Raw genomic sequence first — 27746 nt, 5'->3', positions numbered from 1 at the left:
GAAATCAGCAGTCTTTTGGAGTAATGACTACTCAGGATTTTGTGGACAGTAGACTAGTTGTGAATGCTGGGCTCAAATGAACCTTTCTCCATTTTGCTTTTGGGTGCCTTCTCTTCATGCTTTGCAACGTATCTCAGGAATACTCTTTCTCACCAAGACTGAAGGAAAGTTTTACCAGTCACTCAGTTGTGTCCAACTCTCTGTAACCCCATGAACTACAGCATGCCAGGCTTCCCTATCCTTCACTATCCCCTGGAGTTTGCTCAAACTCATGTCCATTAGTCAGTGATGCCATCCAACCATCTCATATCTGTTGCCCCCTTCTCCTTTTGCCCTCAATCTTTCCCAGCATCAGGGTCTCCAGGCAATCTTGATTCCAGACTGTGCTTCATCCAGCCCAGCATTTTGCATGATGTACTCTGCATACAAGTTAAATAAACAGGGTGACAACATACCAGCCCTGACATACTCCTCTCCCAATTCTGAACCAGTCAGTTGTTCCATGTACAGTTCTAACTGTTGCTTCTTGACCTGCATACAGGTTTCTCAGGAAGCAGGTGAGGTGGTCTGGTATTCCCATCTCTTTAAGAATTTTCCGCAGTTTGTTGTGATCTACACAGTCAAAGGCTTTAATATAGTCAATGAAGCAGTAGTAAATATTTTTCTGGAATTCTCTTTATGCTTTCTCTATGATCCAACAGATGCTGTCAATTTGATCTTTGGTTCTTCTGCCTTTTCCAAATCCAGCTTGTACAACTGGATAGTCTTGGTTCATGTATTGTTGAAGCTTAGCTTGAAGGATTTTGAGCCCATTATCCTACCATGTGAAATGAGCACAATTGTGCGGTAGTTTGAGCATTCTTTGGCATTGCCCTTTTTTGGGACTGTAATGAAAACTGACATTTTCCAGTCCTGTGGCCACTGCTGAGTTTTCCAAATTTGCTGCCATACTGAGTGCAGCACTTTCAGAGCATCATCTTTTAGGATTTGAAATAGCTCAGCTGGAATTCCATCATCTCCACTAGCTTTGTTCTTAGTAATGCTTCCTAAGGCCCACTTGACTTCACATTCTAGGATGCCTGGCTCTGGATGAGTGATCACACCATTGTGGTTGTCCGGGTCATTGATACCATTTTTGTACAGTTATTCTGTGTATTCTTGCCACCTGTTCTTAGTATCTTCTGCTTCTGATAGGTCCATACTGTTTCTGTCCTTTATTGTGCCTATCTTTGCATGAAATGTTCCCTTGGTATCTCTAATTTTCTTGAAGAAATCTCTAGTCTTTCCCATTCTATTGTTCTCCTCTATTTCTTTGCATTGCTCACTTAAGAAGGCTTTTTTCTCTCTCCTTGCTACTCTTTGGAACTCTGCATTCAGACAGGTATATCTTTCTCTTTCTCCTTTGCCTCTATTCTTTGCTCAGCTGTCTGTAAGGCCTCCTCAGACAGACATTTTGCCCTGTTGCATTTCTTTTTCTTGGGGATAGTTTTGATCACTGCCTCCTGTACAATGATAGTTCTTCAGGCACTCTGTCATCCGGATCTAATCCCTTGAATCTATTTGTCACTTCCACTTCAAGGGATTTGATTTAGGTCATACCTGAATGGCCTAGTAGTTGTCCCTACTTACTTCAGTTTAAGTCTGCTGCTGCTGCTGCTGCTGCCGCTAAGTCACTTCAGTCGTGTCCGACTCTGTGTGACCCCATAGACAGCAGCCCATCAGACTCCCTCGTCCCTGGGATTCTCCAGGCAAGAACACTGGAGTGGGTTGCCATTTCCTTCTCCAATGCACGAAAGTGAAAAGTCAAAGTGAAGTCGCTCAGTCGTGTCTGACTCTTCGCAACCCCATGGACTGCAGCCAACCAGGCTCCTCCATCCATGGGATTTTCCAGGCAAGAGTACTGGAGTGGGGTGCCATTGCCTTCTCCATCAGTTTAAGTCTGAATTATGCAATAAGAAACTCATGATCTGAGCCACAGTCAGCTCTCAGTCTTGTTTTTGCTGACTGTTCAAAGCTTCTCTATCTTCAGCTGCAAAGAATATAATCAATCTGATTTCAGGACTGACCATCTGGTGATGTCCATGTGTAGAGTCGTCTCTTGTGCTGTTGGAAGAGGATGTTTGCTATGACCAGAGCATTCTCTTGACAAAACTGTTAGCCTTTGCTCTGGTTCATTTTGTACTCCAAAGCCAAACCTGTTACTCCTGGTATCTCTTGACTTTCTACTTTTGCATTCCAGTCCCCTATGATGAAAAGGACATCTTCTTTTGGTGCTAGTTCTAGAAGGTCTTATATGTCTTCGTAGAACCATTCAACTTCATCTTTTCCAGCATTAGTGGTTGGGACATAGACTTGGATTACTGTGATTTGAATGGTTTGCCTTGGAAACAAACCTAGATCATTCTGTCATTTTTGAGATTGCACCCAAGTACTGCATCTTGGACTCTTGTTGACTATTCCATTTATTCTAAGGGATTCTTGCCCACAGTAATAGATATAATAGTCATCTGAATTAAATTTGACCATTCCTGTCCATTTTAGTGAATGAATCTGAATCTGTTGTAGACGGAGCTGGGAGAGAGTTACTGAGAGTGGTACAAAATTATAGGTCTTTACTGCCCTATTCCCAACCCCAAGAGAGCCCACTGGCATACTCACCCAGAGCCATGGTGCACCACCACAGCAGCGAGGTCGTACAGGCAGTTCTCTGGGCCACTGTTCTCGGGCTACAGATCAGGGGAGAAGGTATCCCAGGACTGAGTTAGGAGCAGTGGTCAATGACATCAGCATCTCCCTACCTCAATGACCTCCACCCTCTCTCTGTGAAGATTTAATTTTACTAACAAATATAATTACGTTACCTCTAGTAAATAGCATTTCATGTCTAGGCCTCGCAGGGGAAATTCTACATATGTATCAACTTTGTTTCTTAAATATGCTGTCCAATGAAATCTTTTCAAATGTAAGCATAGCACCTGGATGAGAGATAAAGACAAAAATTGTAAACAAGCAGTTAATTTACCTTTCAATCAAAATTAACTACTTGATGGTACTAATATCTCTTAGATACTATTTTAGGCAGTCCATCAGTTTTTCTTTTGATTTTGATATTGGTTTCTTCCATGAATACCTTTTTATGATACTGTGATTTATAATAATGTGTTTAGTTTTGTCTCCTTTCCTGACACAAGATCCTAAAAGCCTTGAAATTTCCTCAGTGAAGAGAACACACAGAGTTATCTTTTGTTATGTTAGTGAGGTATGGGGGCTTGTTGCCAAGAGAACCAATCAAGAAATTGAGTTAAAACTTTCAGTCCTACCTCCCTGACCCACAAAAGGGAGAGGGATTGGAGGCTGAACGATCAGCAATGGCCAGTGATTTAATCAGTCGTGTCTGTGTAATGAAGCCCAAAGGACAAGGTTTGGAGCGCTTCCAGGTTGGGGAACCAGAGCTCGTCCACGTGCCACCATGCAAGGCCCCAAATTCCATGAGGACAGAAACTCCTTTGTTCAGGACTTTGCCCTTTCTATCTCTTCATCTGGTTGTTGATTTGTATCCTTTAACATCCTTTGTCATGAATTGATAATCTGGTGAGCAGACAGGTTTCCTGGGTTCTGTGAGCTGCTGTAGCAAATTAATGGAACCCAAGAAGGTAGAAGGGTCATGGGGACCTCTGATTTCCACCTAGCCGGTCACAAGCAGGAGTGACAATGGGGACATGTGACGGATGTCTGCAGTCCAAGCAAGGAGTCACAGGGACCCTCAGTTTGTAATTTGTCCCTTCAGAAGCCTAAGCCCAAAGTAACAGCCTGGGCTTGTGATGGTGTCTGATGTGGAGGGCAATCTTGTGGGACTGAGCTCCTTTACCGTGTGGAATCCAAGCTCTCTCTGAGTAAGTAGTGTCAGGATGGAGTTGAATTGTATGTAGGACACCTATGGTGTCACAGAACTGCATGGGTGGTGTGGTGGGGAAACCCTACCCGTCGCGCTCTGTAAATAGTGATCAGGACATATTTACTTAGGAATTCATAAAGGGCTTAGTTTTATTGAAAACCCTAGAGACCAATGCAGAACAGATTATTTAAGTATAAAGTTAGAAAAATAATTTGTCTTCCAACCAATCATAAGCATTTTCCCCCTCAAAACTGCATTATAACTTGAAATGCAACACTTACCTTGGGTAGTTTCTGAATCCAAAACTTTTTAGTGGACTTCTGTTTCTTCTTGCACTTGTGGCACATATATAACTCTGTCTCATCAAGTTCTTCTAAGTCAGTAAAACTGCGAAGACAATCTAAACCAAAATTGATTTTGGCAGCATTAAAGGAGGATGCTTTTTATAGAGGAAGTGTACTGTAGGAAAAAAAAGACTATGAACTTTGAAAGTGAACAATTCAGGTTCAGATCTCAGCTTTATTAGCTATGTGACCTTAGAAGAGTCAGCTTTTCTCTTGCAAAATAGAGACCCTCAAAAAAGTCTACATTGAAGAACTGCTGTGAGGAAGAGAAGTAACATGTATAATGTGCCTGGCATCATGTCTAACATCTGGTGATGATCAGTTCATGACAGATGATATTATTGTAGTTGGGTTTACTATTATTAGTAAAAGAATTAATCTGAATAATTCTGACAGAAGTGGTTCCCTAATGAAATCAAGGTTCAAACAGCAGTGTTCTCTCAATGTCTTATATAACAAAGGACAGAACCCCAAGTTCATAAAAAAGTCAAATTTAGATCAAATGTTTGAGTCAGAATTTATTCAAAAATAAATTACAAAAGGCTTCATCATTGACCTTCCTACAATATCACCAGTGAATCCTTTGTTTCACACTCTACTCAAAATCCTGTGAGATGGACCATAGGTGTATTTTTTCCTTTCAAACATTTAACTGTGTCATCTGGGGTTTAGTAAACTTTGGCCCCAGGCCAAATCCAGCCACCTGATTCTGTAAATAAAGCCTGGAATATAATCACACCTACTCATTTATATACTCTCTGGCTGTTTTTACACTACAGCAGCAGACCCGAGCAGCTGTGACACAGACTATTTGCTGAAAAGCCTAAAATAATTACCATCTGGCCCTTTATAGAAAAAGTTTGCCGAATCCTGGCACAATTAGTAATATATTCAGAAGTCCATATAAAATGAATGCATTGTTCTGTGAGAATTGATATACTATTTTTTTAGAGAAAAATAGGAATGCCTTTGTATCCACCACTCTGCTAAGGATATGGACTATCTAGTACTCGAGGAGCCAGAGTTGATGTGAATGGCATCCCCTAGAGTTGTGGAGGGGGTGGCCAGCCCTGTTCAGAGCTTCCTAGGTGCCTTTTCCCAATCAGCTCCCTCACCACCCCAGAAGTACTCACTATCCTGACTTTTGTTCAGTCATTTCTTGGCTTGTCTTTTTAGATCAGATATAATGCCCTTATGCATCTTTAAAACAGTATGAGGCTTGGTTTGAGAAGTTGGTTGGGTCACAAGCACAAACAGCATATAAGGAAAGGCAACATTGTACTCAAGAGTCTTCAGGTCATAGTCAACCTTGGCATTAGAGAGACTATAAGGAAGAGCCCCTTCAGGGAAGTTAGTGGGGCAAAGTCTAGCAGGGTTTATGAGTGGGCCAGATTCTACACAGACCAACACGGGTCCAGAAGGCCCATGTACTTTTTTTTTTTAAGCATACTTTTAAAAACCATAACATAACATTGGTTTCAAGTGTATAATATAATGCTTCAGTATTTATATATATTGTGAAATGATCACAATAAATCTAGTTACCATTAGTCACCATAAGTTACAAATTTGTTTCTTCTGAGGACAGCTTATAAGACTTACTCTTAGTGACTTCCAAATATGCAATAAAGTATTAACTGTAGTTAGCATGCTATTCATTACATCCCCGTGACTTACAAGTGCAAAATCGTACTTTTTGACTTCCTTTACCTATTTTACCGACCCCACCCCCTGGATCCTGGCACCCACCAATCTGTTATCCTTATATATGAACTTATTTTTGTTTTTTAAATTCTGTTAAGTGAGGTCATGACTCATTGGAAAAGACAGGGATTGGGGGCAGGAGGAGAAGGGGACGACAGAGAATGAGATGGCTGGATGGCATCACTGACTCGATGGACGTGAGTTTGAGTGAACTCCGGGAGTTGATGATGGACAGGGAGGCCTGGTGTGCTGCAGTTTATGGGGTCGCAAAGAGTCGGACATGACTGAGCGACTGAACTGAACTGAAGTGAGGTCATATGGCATTTGTTTTTCTCTGACTTACTTCACGTAGCATGGTACCCTCAAGATCCATCCATGTTGTCCCAAATGACAAGATTTCTTTTTCATGACTGAATTATATTCCATTGTACATGTGAGTGAGTATGAGAGAGTGTGTGTTATCACATTGTCTTTACCCATTCATCCATCACTGGACACTATCTTGGCTATTGTAAATGCTGCTGCAATGAACATGAAGGCGCATCTATCTTTTGAAATTAGTGCTTTTGTTTTCTTTGGACAGCCACCCAGCAGTGGAGCTGCTAGATCATATGGTAGTTCTGTTTGAAATTTTCTGAGGAGCCTCCATTCTGTTTTCTGTAGTGGCAACACCAGTTTACAATCCCACTAACAGTGAGTGAGTGCTCCCTTTCTCACACCCTCCTCAACACTTGTTAGTTGCTGTCTTCTTGATGACTGCCACTCTTACAGGTGTGAGGTGGTATTTCACTGTGGTCTTGATTTTTATCTCCCTGATCATTAATGATGTTGAGCACGTATTCATATACCTGTTGGCCCTCTGTTTGTCTTTGGGAAAATGTCCATTCAGATCTGCTCATTTCTTACAGCTGACTCCACTTATATGCAGATACTTTTTAGTAGCAAATGCCCCCCACTCCAGTACTCTTGCCTCGAAAATTCCATGGACGGAGGAGCCTGGAAAGCTGCGGTCCATGGGGTTGCTGCGACTTCACTTTCACTTTTCACTTTCATGCACTGGAGAAGGAAATGGCAACCCACTCCAGTGTTCTTGCCTGGACAACCCCAGGGACGGGGGAGCCTGGTGGGCTACCATCTATGGGGTCACACAGAGTCGGACACCACTGAAGTGACTTAGCAGCTACAATACTATACGGTCTGTGGCTGGTTGAACCCATAAAGCAGAACTGTGTATATGAAGGGCTGCCTATAAATTACACGTGAACTAACCCCCTCATTGTTCAAGGGTTGACTATAATCAGGTTTTTTTTTCCTGCTATAGAGTTGTGCAAAATTTTTAAAATATATTTTAGATATTAACTCCTTATCAGATACATGATGCAAATTCAGTAGGCTGCCTTTTCATTTTGTTGATGATTTCCTTTGCTTTACAGAAGCTTTTTATTTTAATGTGGTCCCGCGTGTTTTTCGTTTTGTTGCCTTTGCTTTTGCAGTCAGATCCAAAAAATCATCACCAAGACTGCTGTCAAGGAACTGACTGCATATGTTTTCTTCCAGGGATTTTAGGGTTCAGGTCTTAATGTTCAATTCTTTAATCCATTTTGAATTAATTGGTGTGTAAGTTAGTGGTCCAGTTTCATTCTTTTACATATGGCTGTCCAGTTTTCCAAACACCATTATTGAAGAGACCGTCCTTTCTCCATTGTGTATTCTTGTCTCTGTTGTCATATATTAACTGACCCATGTATACATGATTTATTTCTGGGTTCTCTATTCTGTTCCATTGATCTGTACGTCTGTTTTTGTGTGAATACTATACTGTTTTGATGACCATAGCTTTGAATTATAATTTGAAGTCAGGGAGCATAATACTTCCAGCTTTTTCTTTTCGCTCAAGAGTGCTTTGGCTATTTGGGGTTGTTTGTGGCTCCACACAAATCTTAGAATTATTTGTTCTAGTTCTGTGAATGGTGCTACTGTTATTTTTATAGGAATCGCATTGACTCTACAGATTGCCTTGGGTAGTATGGCCATTTTAACCACTGATTCTTCCTGTCTGTGAGCACAGTATGTCTTTCCATTTGTTAGTGTCATCTTCAATTTCTTTTACTAATGTCTTATAGTTTTCCAAGTACATGTCTTTTACATCCTTGGTTGGATTTATTTCTAAGTATTTTATTCCATTTGATGCAATTGTAAATGGGATTGCTTTCTTTTTAAAAGAAGATTTTATTTATTTATTTTTGGCTGTGCTGGGTCTTCACTGCCACACGTGGACTTTCTCTAGTTGCAGCGAGCAGGGACTAGTGCATGGGCTTCTCATTTGCGGTGGCTTCTCTTGTGGAACAGGCGCTCTGAGGCACACAGGCTTCAGTAGTTTTGGCTCCTGGGCTTACTTGCTTTGCAGCATGTGGGATCTTCCCAGATCAGGGATCGAACCCCAGTCTCCTGCAATGGCAGGTGGAGTCTGTACCAGTGAGCCACCAGGGAAGCCCTGGGATTGTTTTCTTAATTTCTGAGAGTTCAATATTAACATATTATGGAAATGCAACAGATTTTTGTATATTGATTTTGTATCCTACAACTTACTGAATTTGCTTTATTCTAACAGGTTTTGGTTTTTATGGAGTCATTGGGATTTTCTATACATATAACATGTCATCTGCAAACAGTGGCAGTTTTGCATCTTCCTTTCTGATCTGGATGCCCTTTCTTTCTTGCCTAACTGCTATGGCTAGGTCTCCCAATACTGTATTGAACAAAAGTGGTGTAAGGGAACATGCTTACCTTGTTCCTCATCTTAGAAGAAGTGATTTCAGCTTTGCACCACTGAGTATGATGTTGGCTGTGGGCCTGGCATGTGTGCATGCATGCTACGCCACTTCAGTCATGTCCGACTCTCTGTGACCCTATGAACTGTAGCCCGCCAGGCTCCTCTGTCCAAGGGGATTCTCTGTAGCTCTCCAGGCTCCTCTGTCCATGGGGATTCTCCAGTTAAGAATACTGGAGTGGGTTGCCAATGCCCTCCTCCAGGGCGTCGTCCCAACCCAGGGATCACACCCATGTCTCTTCTATCTCCTGCACTGGCAGGAGGGTTCTTTACCACTAGTGCCACCTGGGAAAACCAGACCTGATATATATGACCTTGATTATGTTGAGGAATAGTCCCTCTACACCCACTTTAACAGTTTTTACCAAAAGTGGATGTTGAATTTTCTCAATTTTTAATTTCATCTATAGAAATGATCATATGATTTTTATCCTTCATTTTGTAAATGTGGTATATCACTTTGCATCCCTGAAATAAATCCTACATGATCATGGTATATGATACTTTCAATGTATTGTTGAATCATGTATCCTAGTATCTTGTGAGGTTTTCTGTGTTTTTGTTCATCAGGGGTATTGGGCTCTAATGTTCTTTTCTTGTGTCCTTGTGTGGTTTTGTTATCAGGTAAAGCTGACTTTGTAAAATGAGTTTGGAAATGTTCCTTTGTCTCCTGTTTATTGGAAGAGTTTGAGAAGGATTGTATTCTTTGAATGTTTAGTTGAATTCACCTGTGAAGCTGTCTGGTCCTGGATGCTCTTTGTTGGGAGGCTTTGATTACTGATTCAGTTTCCTTACTAGTAATTGGTCTGTTGAGATTTCTGTTTCTTCATAATTCAGTCTTGGTAGGCTTTATATTTCTAGGAATTTATCCATTTCATCTGTATTGTACAATTTGTTGTCATGTAATTGTTCATTGTGGTCCCTTATCATCCTTTGTATATCTGTGGTATTGGTTGTAATGTCTCCTCTTTCATTTCTGATTTTTATCTATTCGAGTCCTCTTTTTAAAAATTGGTTTTAATATGCCTTTTATTTAATTATTTACTTGATCGCTCCACATGGCATGCAGAATCTTAGTTCCCTAGCCAGATACTGAGCCCATGCCCCCTGTAGTAGAAGCACAGAGTCCTAACCACTGGACTGCCCGGGAATTCCCAGTCCTCGGTCTTTTTTGCTTGGTAAATCACAGCTAAAGGTTTGGTGCTTTAGTTTGTCTTTTCAAAGAATCAGCATTTAGTTTTACTGATCTTTTCTATTGTCTTTTTTGTCTCTATTTCATTTATTTTTGCTCTGATCTTTGTTATTTCCTTCCTTCTAGTAACTCTGGATTTCATTTTTTGTTCTTTTTCTAGTCCCTTGAGGTATAAAGCTATGTTATTCAAATTTTTTCTTGTTTCTTGAGGGTAGGCATTTATTACTATGAGCTTCCCCCTTAACGAGCTTTTCAGATGGAGCAGTGGTAGAGAATCTGCCTACCAGTGCAGGAGACATAGGAGACATGGGTTTGATCCCTGGGTTGGGAAAATCCCCCGGAGAAGGAAACAGCAACCCACTCCAGGATTCTTGCCTGGGAAATCCTATGGACACAGAAGCCTGACAGGCTACAGTCCATAGGGTCACAAAGAGTCAGACATGGCTAAGCATACATGTACATTCCCTCTTAGAACTGCCTTTGCTGCATCCTATGAATTTGGTGTGTTGTATTTCCTTTTTCATTTCTCTGAAAGTATTGTTTGATTTCTCTTTTGATTTCTTCTTTGACCTACCAGTTGTTCAGCAGCAAGTGGTTTTCATCTTCGCATCTGTCACTTTTCCAATTTTCTTCTTGTAGTTGACTTCTATTTTCATACCATCATGGGTGTGAAAGATGTTTGATAGCATTCCAGCATTATTAAATTTATTAAGACTTGTTTGGTGAACTTCCTAGTGGTCCAGTGGTGAGGAAGTCACACTTTCACTTCTGAGGACCCAGTTTGATCCCTGGTCCAGAATTAAGATCCCACGAGCCATGTGATGTGGCCCAAAAAAAAAAAAAAAAAAACTTGTCCTATGGCCAAAAATGTGATTTACCTGGGGAATATTCCTTACGCCCTTAAGAATGTGTATTCTGTTGCTTCTGTATGGAATGTTGTATGTCTGTCTGTTACATTTATGTGATCTAATGTATCATCTAAAGCCAGTGTTTCCTTATGGATTTTTTGTCTGGATGGTCTATGCACTGAAATAATTGGGGCATTAAAGTCCCCGCTATTTATTGTATTGCTGTTTCTCACTTTAAGTCTGTTAATAGTTGTATTATATAGACATGTGCTCCTGCGTTGGGTGCCTAAGTATTTACAAATGTCACATCCTCTTGTTGGGCTGACCCCTTTATCATTATATAACACCCATCTTTGTCTCTTATTGCAGTCTTTGTTCTAAAATCCATTTCGTCTGATGCCTACCCTAGCTTTCCTTCGGTTTTCCATTTGCATGGAGTATATTTTTCTATCCTTCTACTTTCACTCTGAGTCCTTATTATCTGCAGTGAGTCTCTTCTAGACAGCACATACGTGGGTCTTGTTTTTTTAACCCATTCAGCTGCTCTGTCTCTTGACCGGAGAACTTAGTACATTTACATTTAGTTTTTGACATAATTAACCATAATTATTGATGGGTATTGCCGATTACTATTTTCTTAATTGTTTTCTGGCTGTTTTATAATAGTTCCCTTCTGTTCTCCTCTTGCTCTCTTCCTTTGTGGTTTGATGGCTTTCTTTAGTGGTATGCTTAAATTTCTTTCTCATCTTTTGTGTATTTACTATAGGTTTTTACTTTGTGGTTACCAGGAGGCTTACATATGAAAGAGTTACAACTTTATAACAATCTATTTTAAGTTGATAATACATTAAAACACATTCTAAATTTCTTATTGCCCATATTTTAAGTCACATCCTTTTATACTGTGTATCCCTTAACAGTTATTTATTGCAGTTATGGTTATTTTTACTACTTCTTTCTTTTAACCTTCATACTAGTTTTATAAGTGATGAATCCACTCCTTTTACTATATATTTACCTTTGACAGATTTACACTTTTGTATGTTTTTGTAATTAAAACATCTTATTTTCATCTTAAAGAAGTTTCTTTAACACTTCTTATAAAGTCAGTTTAGTGGTGGTGAACTCTTTTAGCTTTTGCCTGTCTGGAAAACTCTATCCTGCCTTCAATTGTGAGTGATAAATATGCCAGGTAGAATATTCTTGATAGAATTTTCTTCTTTCAGCACTTTAGGTATGTTGTGTTACTCCTTTCTGGCCTGCAAAGTGTCTGCTGAAAAATAAGATTCTCTCCTTGTTTTTAACTTCTGACATTTTAATTATAATGTGTCTTGGTGAATTACTTTGGGTTCAGTATTTTTGGAACTCCCTGGGCTCCCTGGATCTGGATGTCAAGTTTTCTTCCCCAGATTAGGGGCATTTTCAGCAATTATGTCTTCAAAGTTAAGTTTTCTGCTCCTTCCTCTCTCTACTCCTTCTGGCACTTCTGTAATGCAAATGTTCTGTGACCTCAATACTTGGTACTTGTATTTTCTCTTTGTTGAAGTTCTGTTTGTTCACCCATTCTTCCCCTTTATGACAATTATTTTGAACTCTATCAGGTCAACTACTTATCTGTTTATTTAAGGTTTTTTTTTTTTTTTTAATGAGGCTTTATCTTGTTCTTTCATTTGGACCATAGTCCTTTGGCTTGACTCTATGCATTAGATACAAGAGCCAACTCCCCAGTCTTGAAGGAGTGGATTTTGTGTAGGAGATGAACCTTACTGCCTAACCATGCTCTAGCTGTTGGCTGTCTCTCAGAGCTTTCTGATTGTCTAAACAGCTGCCTATTTTATTGTTAATAGTTCTCAGGAGTTGACGATATGCCAAGACCTGTCATTTTTCCCAAAGGGAAGAATCTCAGGCAGCAGATTTTAAAGCATGCAAATGTATACAGTCCTATGGGATCCAGAGGTGTCCCTCCCACCAGAGTCCAAAAAATTGGGGTCCAGATGAGGGTATAAACTTTTCTAGAAGATACCAGTGATCTATGAGATGGCCTCCATGGCCTATGTTTCCTGAGAGGATTTCTGTAAGCCCCTAGATGTTATGTCAAACCAGAAGCCTGCCCCTCAGGCCAAAGCTCTAGGATAGGGAGATTGGCCTATTTCACAGGAAGACTTGGGTGTGTTTTAGTCGGCTGTCTGCAAAGCGCCCTGGGGGTGGTGGCCTACATTGTTACAGTCCTGTGTGACCAAGGAACCCAAGCCCTCCCCGCCCCCCTCCCCGGGCCTCTGGAGAAGGCAATCAAGGGGCATCCCATAGGCTGCAGCCATAAAAAAAGGAGCAGCAGATGTGTGTGAAAGCTGCCCTCCAGGAGATACTGGAGCTGTGGGGCACGGCAAGAGAAGACCTCACTCACCGTCCCACAGTCTCTGGAAAGGATTATTGTGAGCCTTAGATGTGTGTTTAATTAAAAGCCTACCCTTCATATGCTGCACCTATGATGATGTGCTAATAGGCCTTTTTCAAAGAAAGGCTGAGCTCCTAGTCCGTTGCTTCTTGTGCCTAGAGGGGGATGGTTGTTTAAGAGCTGTTGCTCCACTGGTTACAGTCCTGTGGGACCTGTGAGCATGACCCCTGCTGGCCACCAGAGTCAGGTGATATAAAGGTGTCCCCTGAAAGCACCTACAAAAACCTGAGGGCCAGACAAGGGTGTAAGCCTCTTGCTGGAAGATACTGGTGAGCTAGGGCAAGGCTGAAGGTGAGCACAAACGTTGTATCCACTGGCCTCCATTCCCTGACAGCAACTTTGTCGACCCCTAGGACTGTGCCAGATTGGAAGCCTGCCCCTCAGGCCAAGGCTCCCGCACAAGCAGTCTCAAGACTGGGTGGATTTCAGTCTGTTTTCTGTTTCTGTGCAATGCTGTGGGGATGGCAGTTGGCCAAGAACTGTCTCTCCACTGTTAATAGTCTCACGGGGCCCAGGAATGCATGCCAGGTGATCAAGGGGCATCCCTGGGTGGGAGCTGACACATGTAAAAGTCCCCTCCAAGAGATGCTGGTGCTCTGGAGAGTGGCAGAGGACAGCCTCAAGATGGTGCCTGCTGGCTGGAGCCCAACAGAAACAGACTATAAAGGTGGCACCCCCCAAACAAACAAAAACCACATACAAAACATGGCATCTGCAGGGTTTACCAAGGCAGAAGAGCATGAAGGGGGTACCTTCCAGCCTCCATCCCTAGGGGGAATCCCAGCAGGCCCCTGCCTCTCAGGCTGATGCTTTAAGACCAGCAGATAAGCTTCAGAGGCGAGTCTGGTGCTTTTCAAATGGCTGCTTCAGTGTGGAGCCCTAAGATGAGAGCCTGTGCCTGAGCCCTTTAGGAGCCACTTCCACGTCTCGTGGGCCTGGTGGATGCAAGCCCTGCTAGTGTTCAAAGCTAGGTATTTTGAGGCCTCACCTCCCAGGTGCGGGTCTTAAAAGTTGGGGTGCCTGGGTGGGTTTCAAACCCTTCCCTCCTTAGAAAGAAGCTCTGGGTGAGGGCTTATGGTGAGATTATGTCTCAGCCTCTCCTACCCACTACAATCTGGTTTCTTTCTTACTTGCCCAACCTGCAGGAGTCTCTGTTAGTTTTTAGGGTTTTTTCAAAGCAAATTGTTCCATACGTAGCTGGAGATTTGTACATCCATGGAAGGAGGTAAGCTCAGGATCTTCCTGTGTCACCGTCTTGAGTTGGAACCCTCCCCCATGCATTCTTTTTTCTTTTAAATTGAAGTATAGTTGATTTGCAATGTTGTATTAATTTCTGCTGTATAACAAAGTGATTCAGTTTTTTATATATATATATATTCTTTTTAAAAATGCTTTTCCATTATGGCTTATCATAGAGTGTTGAATATATAGTTATCTGTCCTGTACATTAGGACCTTAGTGTTTACCCATTCTGTATACAATAGCTTTGTACCTGATAACCCCAGCGTCCCACTCCATCCTTCCCCCTGCTTTCGCCCCCTTGGCAGCCACAGGTCTGTGCTCTGTGAGTCTATTTCACAGATAGGTTCGTCTGTGTCCTATTTTAGATTCCACATGAGTGATACCATGTATCATTTGTCTTTCTCTTTCTGGCTTACTTCACTTAAAATGATCTCATCTATGTCACTGCAAATGGCATTATTCCATTCATTTTTATGTCTGGGTGGTATTCTGTTGTGTATATGTACCACATCTTCCTCATCCATTCATCTCTCAATGACCATTTAGGTTATTTCCACATCTTGGCTGTTGTGAGCAGTGCTGCTGTGAATAGGGGTGCACGCATCTTTTTGGATTAGAGTTTTGTCTGGATATGTGTCCACGAGTGGGATTGCTGGACCATACAGCAATTCTATTTTTAGTTTTCTGTGAATATTCCATACTATTTTCCCTAGTGGCTACACCAACTTACATTCCCAACAGTATAGGAGGATTATTCCCTTTTCTCCATACCCTCTCCAGCATTTGTTATTTGCAGGGTTTCTAATGATGGCCATTCTGACCTGTGTGAGGTGGTACCTCACTGTAGTTTTGACTTGCATTTCTCTAATAATTAGTGATGTTGAATATCTTTCCATGTGCCTGTTGGCCATTTGTGTTTCTTCTTTGGAGAAGTGTCTATTTACACCGTCTGCCCATTTTTCTGTTGAATTGCTTTTGTTGTTGAGTTGTATAAACTGTCTGTATATTTTAGAGATTAATCCCTTGTCGGTCACATTGTTTGGAAATATTTTCTCCCATTCTGTAGATTGTCTTTTCATTTTGTTTCTGGTTTATTTTGCTGTGCAAAGGTTTGTAAGTTTGATTGGATCCCATTTGTTTATTTTTGTTTTCATTTCTATTGTCTTGGAAGATGTAGAATTAGAATCCTCATGCATTGCTGGCAGGAATGTAGAACAGTACAGCCACTGTGGAAAACAATCTGACAGTACCTCAAAAAATTAAAGAATTACCATATTCTAGCAGTTCTACTCCTAGGTATATTCTCAGAAGAACTGAAAGCAGGGACTCAAACAGATATTTGCACACTTTATGTTTTCAGCAACATTTTTCATAATAGCCAAAAGGTAAAAGCAACCCAAGTTTACATCAACAGATTAATGGATAAACAAAACGTCGTATATATGTACAATGGAGCATTAGCCTTAAAAAGGAGGGCAGTTCTGATACGTGCCACAGTAACAATAAACCTTGAAAACATCATGCCAAGTGAAATACACCAGTCACAGAAGGATAATAGTACGATTCATGGAAAGTAGAACAGAGGTACCAGGGCTTGGGAGAGAGGAATGGGGAGTTATTGTTTAATTAGTACATTTTCTGTTTGGGGTGATTTTAAAAGTTCTGGAAATAGTGGTGATGGTTGCATAATATTGTGAGTTTACTGGCTGCTGCTGAATTGTACACCTAAAAATTATTAACGTGGTAAATTTTATGTATATTTTACCAGCATTTAAAATAAAAAGTTTTAAAAAAATAAATGAAAATCAGTATCTGCCTAAAACTTTCATGAACAAAGAGAGAAGGCAAGAATGATGACTCTGAGATGCCTGGTTACTCAGCTTCTCTATCCCATATTAACCAGGTGCTTTTATGATTTGCTAGCAAGACACCCTTCTCTAGGTCTCCCCAGCCACGCAACACTGAGAAATCAACTTGATGGTGGGGCAGCATTTTCCCCTATATTTAACCTGCACGGAACCACTTTCCTGTATGGAAGCATGCAGTTGTTCAGAGGGAGATACTAGTGAGTTCGTAGGTAGGCACTGTAAAAGTCTTATGATAATTATTTAGAACCTCTAATTTCAGGAATTTGATACCCTTCTGAATGTTGAGATTAGTGAAAGAATATATCGGTTCCCAGCAACTCATTTGCATTTTTGAGACCAAAATGTAAAATGCATAGGTCTTCTGGACTGCCCTGTTTTTCCCTCCTTGCCACACTGGCGGTGCCTCTGCAGCCACAGGGCAGCCCCCCTCCACCGGGAGGCCAAGCCCGCTTCCCACTCGCACACCCTGAGCCTCCTCTGCAACTGGCCTCGGCCCTGCATCAGCTGCTCCTTATCTGAAACAGAGCCCCTCCCTCCAGCAACCTTCCGGGCCTTCTCTTCTCCCTGACATAATTTCAACCTCCGCCAGCATCTTTTTGCTTTCCAAGATTTTCTTCCTTTGTGTTTTTATTCCTCTTGAATTTTTGAGAGGCTTAAACTTATGGGGTAACCGACAAGGAAGTGGTCCCACGGCCAACTTATGCACAAAATAGTACAGAGTTCCCTCCATTTCAAGTGAGGCCATACACAATATACCGAAATGAAACAGAAGACATGAAATGCCCATTAGACAATTCAGTACCAGCTGAGCCTGGCATGTACAACACTCAGTTTTAAAAAGGGTGACCCAATTGCTTCTAGGAGCCCTCTCTGTGTTCTCTCAACTCTCCCTGGAACCGCCACAGGAAGCCCACACCTGCGGCTAAACCCAGACGATGGTCAGTAGACTGCTGTGCCAGGGCCAGCCTCCAGGAGTTTCAATAAATGACACTGTAAATCCTCGCCAGGTTTGTGGAAAACTACCCCCACTACCACAGTTATCTTCCTATGAATTTTAGAAAGCTTCTTTAGCTCATCTGGAAAATTAAGGCCTGTCTGTCAAGGTTTCTATGGGTTAAAAAGTGACAACTCACAATCATTCCTAAAGCTTCAACTGCTGCCTTTTTATAAAGGTTTTTAAATGAGATTTTAAAATATTCATAACCATGGTATTTCTGGAAATAGGCTTATAAGGGACGTTTGCTTTCCTTTTCTGTGCTCTTTTGAATTTCCCCCCCATTTTACAATAAACATACAAAGACTTCTTTGTTTGAAACATCTCCTTGACATTCATAGATTTGACAGTTGCTTTGATGTCTTAACTATATGAAAAGTCTGAATGACCCTGAAATGTACTCCATTTTAATATTTTGCAGCAGCATGAGTGTGAATTTCACCTCAGAGCTCATATATAGATGTGAATCACACGGTCAGTGACCAGTCTACAAGGCATCCAGCACTCACACCTCAGCCAAGTTTTGTTGTTCTCTACTTACCTTCACTAAGGATCTGAGGAAACTGGTTACCTTTTTCACTCGTACTTCATTGCATTTCATGAGGAAAAGTGTGTGTGTGTGTGTGTGTATGCCACGGTGGCTTCTGAAACTCTTAAGATTCTTAAAGGCGTCAGGGCATAATATTTCCAAGTGTCAGTCTAACAAATTATATATAAACTGTTTTTAAAGGGACTTTCCTGGCGGTCCAGTGGTTAAGACTCTGCCTTCCAATGCAGGGGGTACAGGTTTGATCCCTGGCTGAGGAACCGAGATCCGACATGCCGCAGGGTACAGCCAAAAATTTAAATTAAGACTTGTAAAAAAAGAAATGTTTAAAAAAAGACCTGTTAAATAGTATCCTATAGAGAGCAGAAAATGAAAGTAGTTTGTTAAAGTTGCTGAAGCACTTTATGTACTACATAAATCTAACAGGGCAGTAATTTGGAAGTATGCATAAATAATCCACATTTTGTTTTACTCCCCCAAAGCAAATACATGAAAGTGATACAATAAGTTAAAATATATAAAAGAGATGAAACATAGCTCCGTTTCTTTCTGAATCCCACCACCCGCTAAGATAATCACTGTGAACAGGTGCACACCGCTCTAGAATTTTAGTCACGCATTTTTAAAAGTCTTATACAAATGGGAGAATTCATGGGATAATTCTGTGTACGTACTTCCATAGACAGTGTCTGACTCTACGGTGTTCTGTAGCTTTCTTTCTGTGGCCTAGCTATTGGTCAGTTGTAGAATCAACAACTGTAGGATCGAACTGTTGTGATCAGCTGTTGATCCTAACACCAGTATATGAGTTCCCTCTTTAGCAAACGTTCGCTAATACTGCATGTAATCTGTATTTATCATCTTGACCAATTTTGCTTTACTTACACTTTCCTGAATATAATTAAGACTTAGTATTTTTCCAGATGTTAAACTGACCACGTGCATTTCTTTCTCTTTTTTTTGAAATTTATTTTTGACTGCACTGGGGCTTTGTCTAGTTGTGGCACGCAGGCCTCTCACTGTGGTGGCTTCTCTTGTTGCAGAGTACGAGCTCCAGAGTGCAGGCTTAGCTGTGGTGCACAGGCTTAGCTGCCCCGTGGAATGTGGTATCTTCCCAGGCCAGGGATCGAATCTGTGTCCCAAGTATTGGCAGGAAGATTTTTAACTACTGGACCATCAGGAAAGTCTTGCATTTCTTTCTTATTCATGTATTTGCCCAAGTACTTATATATATATATATATATACACATACATATACATATATATGTTACAAATATTAATTTCAAGTTTATTAACTCCTTTTCCACTTTGCTTATGGCATCTTTTACCATTATACAGTTAAATTTATTAATTTCTAGCCTTGGTGATATACTTAGAAAGTGCTCTCCTACAATTATAAAGATGTTTTCTTATGATGTCCTTTTTTATTTTTCACACTAAATCTCAAAGCCTCAAGTTAATGGGAAAACATGTACATTAGGAATGAAATTAATGTTTCCCAATAAATTTTCACTTATACAACTAATTCTTTATTTTCTCCACTAATTTGAAGTGTCTTCTTTGCCATATAGTAAATTCCCATATACATATTTTCTAAACTTGTACCTGTTAAATTAGTGCCTCTAGGACACTAGTTACATTATCTCTGTCCTGCTCCGTTATTTTTGTTTTAAAACATATTAGTTCCTCTTAAGAATATCTGCTTGTAGAAGAAATTCTGAACTAATCAGAATTTTGGGAGTAATTTGGGGGGAAACTGACATCTCTACCATATTGGGTCTTCCCATCCAAGAATATGACACAGCTGTTTATTCTGGCCTTTTCTGTCCTTCTATAAAGTTTTACAATTTTTTCATCTTGCATATTTCTCAATAAATTTATCTTGAAGTACTTTAGAGTTTTTGAATACAACTGTGAATAGGATCTTTTGCTATGCATAAGAAGGTTAATTTTTTTTTTTTTGCCTGTTTTCTATTTGGCCATCTTACTAAACTTTTTTGGCTCCAGATTAAGAACTTATTTATTAAATTAATACCTGTGTTTATTTTTGTAAGTTGAGTGCTAGAAAAAGCAGGTCTCCTGCCCAGTCCTGTATTCCAGAGATAGCTAGTATTAAACATTCTTTCATAATTTCCAGCTGATTCTTTTGAAATGTTCTAGGTATGTAAGAATTTAGTCTTTCCTCGTCATTACTTATTCTTATTTCTCTTCCTTATCTACTGCCTTGTCCCACAGCAGTAGTTCTCCTGGCTGATTCCTGACTGTAATGGAAAGTTATCAGTGCTTCACTCTTAACTGGATGATCACTGATAGCTTTCAATGGATAATCTTCAACAGGTTAAGAACATGTTTATTCCTATGATAAAAGGGCTTTTGCTGCTTTTAATCAGTTATGAATTTGGAATTTTACCAAAACCTATTTTGGCATTTTGATTTTTCTTCTCCCAATAAATTATACTTTATAATATTAAATCAGTCTTGCATTATTGGTCTAAATCCTACTTGATCTCTATATATTATTGTTTTAGGACAGTCCTGGATTCTACTTGCTAACATTTTATTTAGGATTCTTTGATTTACAGTATTAGTAATATTAAACTACATTTTCTTTCCTTTTGGATGATATTTTTGTTACGATTCAGACCTGATGTTATTTTCAGTTCAGTTCAGTCGCTCAGTCGTGTCAGACTCTTTGCGACCCCATGAATCGCAGCACGCCAGGTCTCCCTGTCCATCACCAACTCCCGGAGTTCACCCAGACTCACGTCCATCGAGTCGGTGATGCAATCCAGCCATCTCATCCTCTGTCATCCCCTTCTCCTCCTGCCCCCAATCCCTCCCAGCATCAGAGTCTTTTCCAATGAGTCAACTCTTCGCATGAGGTGGCCAAAGTATTGGAATTTCAGCTTTAGCATCAGTCCTTCCAAAGAAATCCCAGGGCTGATCTCCTTTAGAATGGACTGGTTAGCCTCACAATATACACCCTTTCAATTACGTGATTTCAAATGTCAGTTATGTTTCTCACCATCACTGTTCCTTTTTAAATGGAAACTAACCTGGCAACCCACTCCAGTATTCTTGCCTGGAGAATTCCATGGACAGAGGAGCCTGGCAGGCTACAGTCCATGGGGTTGCAAAGAGTCGGACACCACCGAGTGTGACTAACAACGTTAACAATTACAAATCCAAAAAGCACAAAAGCAAAATACTAGCCAAGCAGACTTTTAAGCATGTAAAAGCAATAGTTTTACACATTTCCATTCCCATTTAATAAATAAATGTGTATCACTCAACTAAAACTAGTCACACTATGAACCATTCAAGATAAAATAGTGCCCTTAATTGTTATTAACGGCAAACAAAAAGAGAACCACACCCTATCATATATGTTTTAAAGCTAACAGTAAGGTTATTATTTATTTATTATTGAAGTATAGCTGATTAACAATATTGTGTTAGTTTCAGGTGTACAGCAAAGTGATTCAGTTATACATACATATATATTTTTTCAGATTCTTTTCTCTTATAGGTTATTACAAAATACTGAGTATAGTGTGCTACACAGTAGGTCCTTGGTGGTGATCTATTTTATATATAATAGTGTGTATCTGTTAATCCCAAACTCATTTATCCCTCTCTCTACTTTCCCCTTTAGTAAGCATAAGTTTGTCTTCTATGTATTTGACTCTACTTCTGTTTTGTATTTAGTATTTTTTTTTATTCCACATGTAAGTGATACATGGCAGATACCTATCTGACTTACATCACCTAGTATAATGATCTCTAGGTCTGTACATGTTCCTGCAAATAGCATTATTTCATTCTTTTTTATGGCTTAATGATATTCCACTGTATATATATACTACATCTTCTTTATCCATTCTTCTATCAGTGGATATCTAGGTTGCTTCCATGTCTTGGCTATTGTAAACAGTGCTGCAGTGAACACTGGGGTGCACGTATATTTTCAAACTATGCTTTTCTCTGGATATATGTACAGGAGTGGGACTGCTAGATCATATATATGGTAGTTCTATTTTTAGTTAGTTCTCCACAGTGGCTGTACCAATTTACATTCTCAGCAAGAGTGTAAGAGGGATCCCTTTTCTCCACACCCTCTCTCTAGCATTTACCGTTGTAGACTTTGACGATGGCCGTTCTGACTGGTGTGAAGTAATACCGCTTCATTGTTTTGGTTTGCATTTCTCTAATAGTGATGTTGAGCATATTTTCATGTGCATTTTGGCCATCTGTATGTCTGTTTTGGAGAAATGCCTGTTTAGATTTACTGCCAAGCTTTTGATTGGGTTGTTTGGTGTTTTGTTATTGAGCTACATGAGCTATTTATATACTTTGGAGATTAGTCCCTTGTCGGTGGCTTCATTTGCAAATATTTTCTCCCATTCTGTGGGTTGTTTTTTTTGGTTTGTTTATGGTTTCCTTTGCTATGCAAAAGCTTTTAAGTTTAATTAGGTCCCATTTGTTTTTGTTTTTATTTTCATTATTATAGGAGGTGGATCCAAAAAGATATTGTTTCAGTTTATGCCAGAGTGTTCTGTGTTTTCCTCTTAAGAGTTTTATAATATCTAACCCTACATTTAGGTCATTAATCCATTTTATTTTTGTGTATAATGTTAGAAAATCTTCTAGTTTCATTCTTTTACACGTAGCTGTCGTTTTCTCAGCATCACTTATTGAAGAGACTGTCTTTTCTCCACTGTATAGCCTCCTTTGTCACTGATTAGTTGACCATACGTCTGTGGGCTTATCTCTGGACTTCCTATCTTGTTCCAATTGATCTGTATTTCTGTTTTTGTGCCAGTACCATACTATTTTGATTACTGTAGTTGAGGTACAGTCTGAAGTCAGGGAACCTGATTCCTCCAGCTCTGTTTTTTTCCTTTCTCAAGACTGCTTTGGCTATCCGGAGTCTTTTGTGTTTGCATACAAACTGTAAACTTTTTTTGTTCTAGTTCTGTGAAAAATGCTATTGGTTATTTGATACGGATTGCACTGAATCTATTCATTGCTTTGGGTAGTAGAGTCGTTTTTATATTGATTCTTACAATACAAGAACATGGCGTATCTCTCTGTGTCATCTTTGATTTCTTTCATCAGTCTTACAGTTTTTTGAGTACAGATCTTTTGCCTTCTTGGGCAGGTTTATTCCTAGGTATTTTGTTCTTTTTGATGTTGACGGTACATGGGACTGTTTCCTTAATTTCTCTTCCTGACCTTTCATTGTTAGTATACAGAAATCCCAGAAATTTCTGTGTCTTAATTTTGTATCTTACAACTTTACCAGATTCACTGATTAGCTCTAGTGGTTTTCTGGTAATGTCTTTAGGATTTCCTATGTATGGTATTATATCATATCATCTCAGAACAGACACTTCTTTTGGAACCCTTTATTTTTTTTTCCTTCTGATTGCTGTGGCTTAAGACTTCCAAAACTATGTTGAATAAAAGTCGTGAGAGTGGACATCTTGTTCCTGATCTTAGAGGAAATGCTTTCAGCTTTTCACTGTTGAGTGTAATGTTAGCGGTGGGTTTGTTGTATGTAGCCTTTATTATGTTGATATAGGTTCCCTCTATGCCCACTTTCTGGAGAGCTTTATTTTTTTAATCATAAATGAATGTTAAATTTTATCAAAAGCTTTTTCTGAATCTATTGAGATGATCATAGGGTTTTTATTCTTCAATGCGTTAATGTGGCGTATCACACTGATTTGCAGATACCGAAAAATCCTTGCATCCCTGGCTAAATCCCACGTGATCATGGTTAGGGATCCTTTTAATGTATTATTGGATTCAGTTTGCTAGTATTTTGTTGAGAATTTTTGCATCTGTGTTCATTAGTGATAGTGGCCTGTAATTTTCTTTTTTGTGGTATCTTTATCTGGTTTTGGCATCAGGGTGATTGTGGCTTTTTCGACTGAGTTTAGCGGTGTTCCTTACTCTTTAATATTTTGTAATAGTTTCAGAAGAATAGATATTAAGTCGTCTCTAAGTGTTTGATAGAATTCACCTGTGAAGCCATCTGATCCTAGACTTTTGTTTATTGGAAGTTTTTAAATCACAGTGTCACTTTTAGTATTTAGGATAGGCCTGTTCACATTTCTTCTGGTTCAGTCTTGGAAGGTTGTACGTTTCTAAGAATCTGTCCACTTCTCCCAAGTTGTCTCTTTCATTGGCATATAGTTGCTTACGGTAGTCTCTTGTGATCCTTTGTATTTCTGTGATGTCCACTGTAACTTAGTTTTTCATTTCTAATTTTATTGATTTGAGCCCTCTCCCTTTCTTTTCCTTAATGTGTCTGGTAAAGGTTAATCAAAGAACCAACTTTTAGTTTCACTGATCTTTTCTACTGTTTTCATTGTCTCCATTTATTTCTGCTCCGATCTTTATGATTTCTTCTACTAATTTTGAGTTTTGTTTTTCTTTCTCTAGTTGCTTTAGCTGTAAGATTACACTGTTTACTTGAGATTTTTCTTGTTTTCTGAAGTAAGATTGTCTTACTATAAACTTTCTTCTTAAAATTGCTTTTTCTGTGTCCCCTAGGTTCTGTAATGTGGTGTCCATTTGGCCTAATGTGTCATTTAAGGCCTGTTTCCTTATCGATTTTCTGTGTGGATCTGTCCATCGATGTAAGTGGGGTGTTAAAGTCCCCCACTGTTGTTGTGTTACTGTCCATTTCTCCTTTTATGACTGTTCCTCAATGTGTAAGACAAATGCTATGCTGGGTGCATGTTTACAATTGTTATATCTTCTTGGATTAATCCTGATTATTTTGTACTGTCCTTTTTTGTCTCTCGTAACATTTTTTATTTTAAAGTTGATTTTGCCTGATATGAGTATTGCTATTCCAGCTTTCTTTGATTTTCATTTGTATGGAATACCTTTCTCCATCCCCTTTCAGTTTGTATGTGTCATTAGATCTGAGGTGGGTCTCTTGAGGACAGCATATATGTGTGTGTCTTGTTTCTATATCCATTCAGCCAATCTGTGTCTTCTGAATGAAGCATTTAACCTGTTTACATTTAAGGTAATTATCAATATATATGTTCTTAAGGCCATTTTGTTAATTGTTTTGGATTTGTTTTTGTAGGTCTTTTTTCTTCCCTTCCCTTGTGACCTGATGAATATCTTTGGTGTTGGGTTTGGGTTACTTTTTCTTTTTGTGAGCGTGTATCTTATAAGTTTTTGGCTTGCAATTACCATGAGGTTTTGATATAGCAGTCTATATATATATATATATATGTATAAGATTAAGTTGCCAGCCTCTTAATTTCAAATGCATGTGTACTCTCCTCACCATTGCTGGTCTTGATATTTGTGTGTGATTGATTTCCTACTTTCACTGTGTGGTTGCCTTTCCCAGTGAACTTTCCCATTAGTAATTTTCTCATTTTCAGTTGTGGCCTTAACTTTTCTGTCTAGAAAAGTTCCTTTCCTATTTGTTGTAAAGATGAATTGGGTGTGCTGAGTTCTTTTAGCTTTTGCTTGTCTGTAAAGCTTTTGATTTCTCTGTCAAAGCTAAGCAAGAGCCTTTCTGGGTAGAGTATTCTTGGTTGTGTGTTTTTCCCTTTGTCACTTTAAATATATCATGCCACTCCCTTCTGGCCTGCAGAGTTTCTGCTTAAAAAAAAAAAAATCAGCTGATAACCAGACAGGAATTCCCTAGTTGCTTTTAATATTTTCTAATTTTTGTCAGTTTGACTAATGTGTGTCTTAATGTGTTCCTCATTGGATTTTCCTGTATGAGAGTCCGCACTTCTTGGACTTGAGTGTGCGTTTCCTCTCCTTAGGGAATTTTTTGGCGATTATCTCTTCAAATACTTTCTCAGGCCCTTTCTTCTCCTTCTGGGACCCCTATAATGCAAACGCTGGTACATTTAATGCTGTCCCAGAAGTCTCTTGGACTGTCCACATTTCTTTTCTTAATTCTGTTCCACAGCAGTGATTTCCAGCAATCTGGTGTCCAGCTCATTTTTTCATCTGCCTCATTTATTCTACTATTGATTCCATCTACTGTATTTTTCATGTCAGTTATTGTTCATCTCTGTTCTTTAAAGCATCTAGCTCTTTATTGTATCCCCTCAGTCTATGCCTTCATTCTTTTCCTGAGATCTTGGATCTTCTTTACTATTATTACTCTAAATTTTTCTTCCCGGAGATTGCTTATCTTCATTCCGCTTAGTTGTTCTTGGGTTTTATCATCTTATTCCTTCATCTAGAACATATTTCTCTGCCATCTCATTGTATCTAATTTTATGCACCTGTGGTCTCTATTTTCCAAGCTGCAGGACTATAATTCTCCTTGGTTCTGGTGCCTTCCCCTTGGTGGGTGAGTTTGGTCCAGGGACTGGTACTTGCCCACTGGTGGGTAGAGCTGGGATTTGTCCCTCTAATAGGCAGGGCTGTGTCAAGTGATGTGTTTATGGGTGGCTGTTGGGTGGAGCCAGGTGCCAAAATGGCCACCTCTGGGAGAGCTCACAATAATGAGCCTTCCCTGGGGTGTTCACTACCACTGTCCTTGCCTCTACAGTGAGCCACAGCTGACCCCCGCCTCCCCAGGACCCCCTCTTAAGACCCAAAGGTAGGTCTAGCCCATACTCCTATGGAGTCACTGCTTTGCCCTGGGTCCCAGTGCATGTGAAACCTCGTGTGCACCCTCCAAGAGTGGAGTCTCTTGTTCCCCTCAGTCCTGTGGAGCTCCTACAGTCAAGCCCGACTGGTTTTCAAAGCCAAACGCTCTGGAGGCTCTTTCTCCTGATTGCAGACCCCCAGGCTGGGGAGCCTGATGTGGGGCTCAGAACTCTCACTTCTTACGGGAGAGTCTCTGTGATATGTTTATTTTCTAGTTTGTGGGTCACCCTCCCACCAGATATGGGAGTTGATTATAAAACAGAAGCATTCCTACCATCTCACTGTGACTTCTTTGGGTGTAGAATATCTTTTTTGGTGGCTTTGAGTCCTTTTTTGTCAATGGCTATTCAGCAATCAGTTGTAATTCTGGTGTTTTTGTGCAAGGAGGTGAGCTCATGTCCTACTCCACCGTCTTGTCTCCTGCCTCCTCCTCCTCCTTAAGCAGAAGTTGAGCCCTGACTCACAGACAGATGTCTTTGATGGTTCATCATGAAAGACAATGCCACTGTGTGCTGCTGTGTCTCCACTGTACAATTCAGTTACCTTATGAAAGTTTCTGAAATAAGGTGCTTTTTCATCTTGAAATTTTTCTAGCCTTCTGGGTCCTTTACACCTTCTTGAAAATTACCAGCATCATTTGAAAATCTCGTTTTGTTGTGTTTCACAGATACTGCATGGTTTAGAAATTCTGAAGCTGACAGTAAGCTCTTTTAATAAAATAAAAATCAAAAGTGTGAGGATTCAAAGGAAAGTCAGTTGAGAATACTGGAAACATGATGCTAATACCAATCTGTATCAGATTTCAGTGAGTCTGTGCCAAGAAAAATTCTATTTGGGATGTGAGGCAAATGCAACTTGTCACTTCTCTTGTTTGTAGTAAGTACAGCTTATAACCACCTGTGTAAGCTGTGTCATACACACTTCTGGATGGTCCCCAGAAACAAAAATGTCTCAGAGCATTCTGGGATAAGTTTAATTGAAATGTTATAGAAAGCAATAAGAACCAAGGATGTGACCAATTCAGGAGGGGTGGGAGGAATCAGCACTGAGGAAAAGAAGGACAGAAACATGAGCAAATGAGTGTCTCTGTGTCTTGAAGTCAAAAATCATCTGGACTAAATCAGTGTTGTTAAACATGAGGAAATATTATTCAAATATATACACACTGAGGAATAACA

The 27746-nt window shown here is 39.8% G+C and overlaps 1 protein-coding gene across 6 annotated transcripts in view; it reads right to left on the bottom strand.

Annotated features, from left to right (window-relative positions):
- The window catches only part of USP3 (ubiquitin specific peptidase 3), a 103128-nt gene that overhangs the window by 4532 nt on the left and 70850 nt on the right, over positions 1-27746 (bottom strand). For all 6 annotated transcript variants that reach the window (XM_070378052.1, XM_070378054.1, XM_070378051.1 and 3 more), the window contains 3 exons: positions 4177-4295; positions 2862-2975; positions 2659-2726 (listed from right to left, as the gene is read on the bottom strand). In XM_070378052.1, the coding sequence (XP_070234153.1) occupies positions 2659-2726; positions 2862-2975; positions 4177-4295 (301 nt within the window). The remainder of the gene's footprint in view (positions 1-2658; positions 2727-2861; positions 2976-4176; positions 4296-27746) is intronic.

The sequence above is a fragment of the Bos mutus genome, chromosome 10, assembly GCF_027580195.1.
Source record: "Bos mutus isolate GX-2022 chromosome 10, NWIPB_WYAK_1.1, whole genome shotgun sequence".
In the NCBI taxonomy this organism is placed as follows: domain Eukaryota; kingdom Metazoa; phylum Chordata; class Mammalia; order Artiodactyla; family Bovidae; genus Bos; species Bos mutus.
Note: the sequence above shows the minus strand (reverse complement) of the source record. Positions and strands in the feature narration are given on the sequence as shown.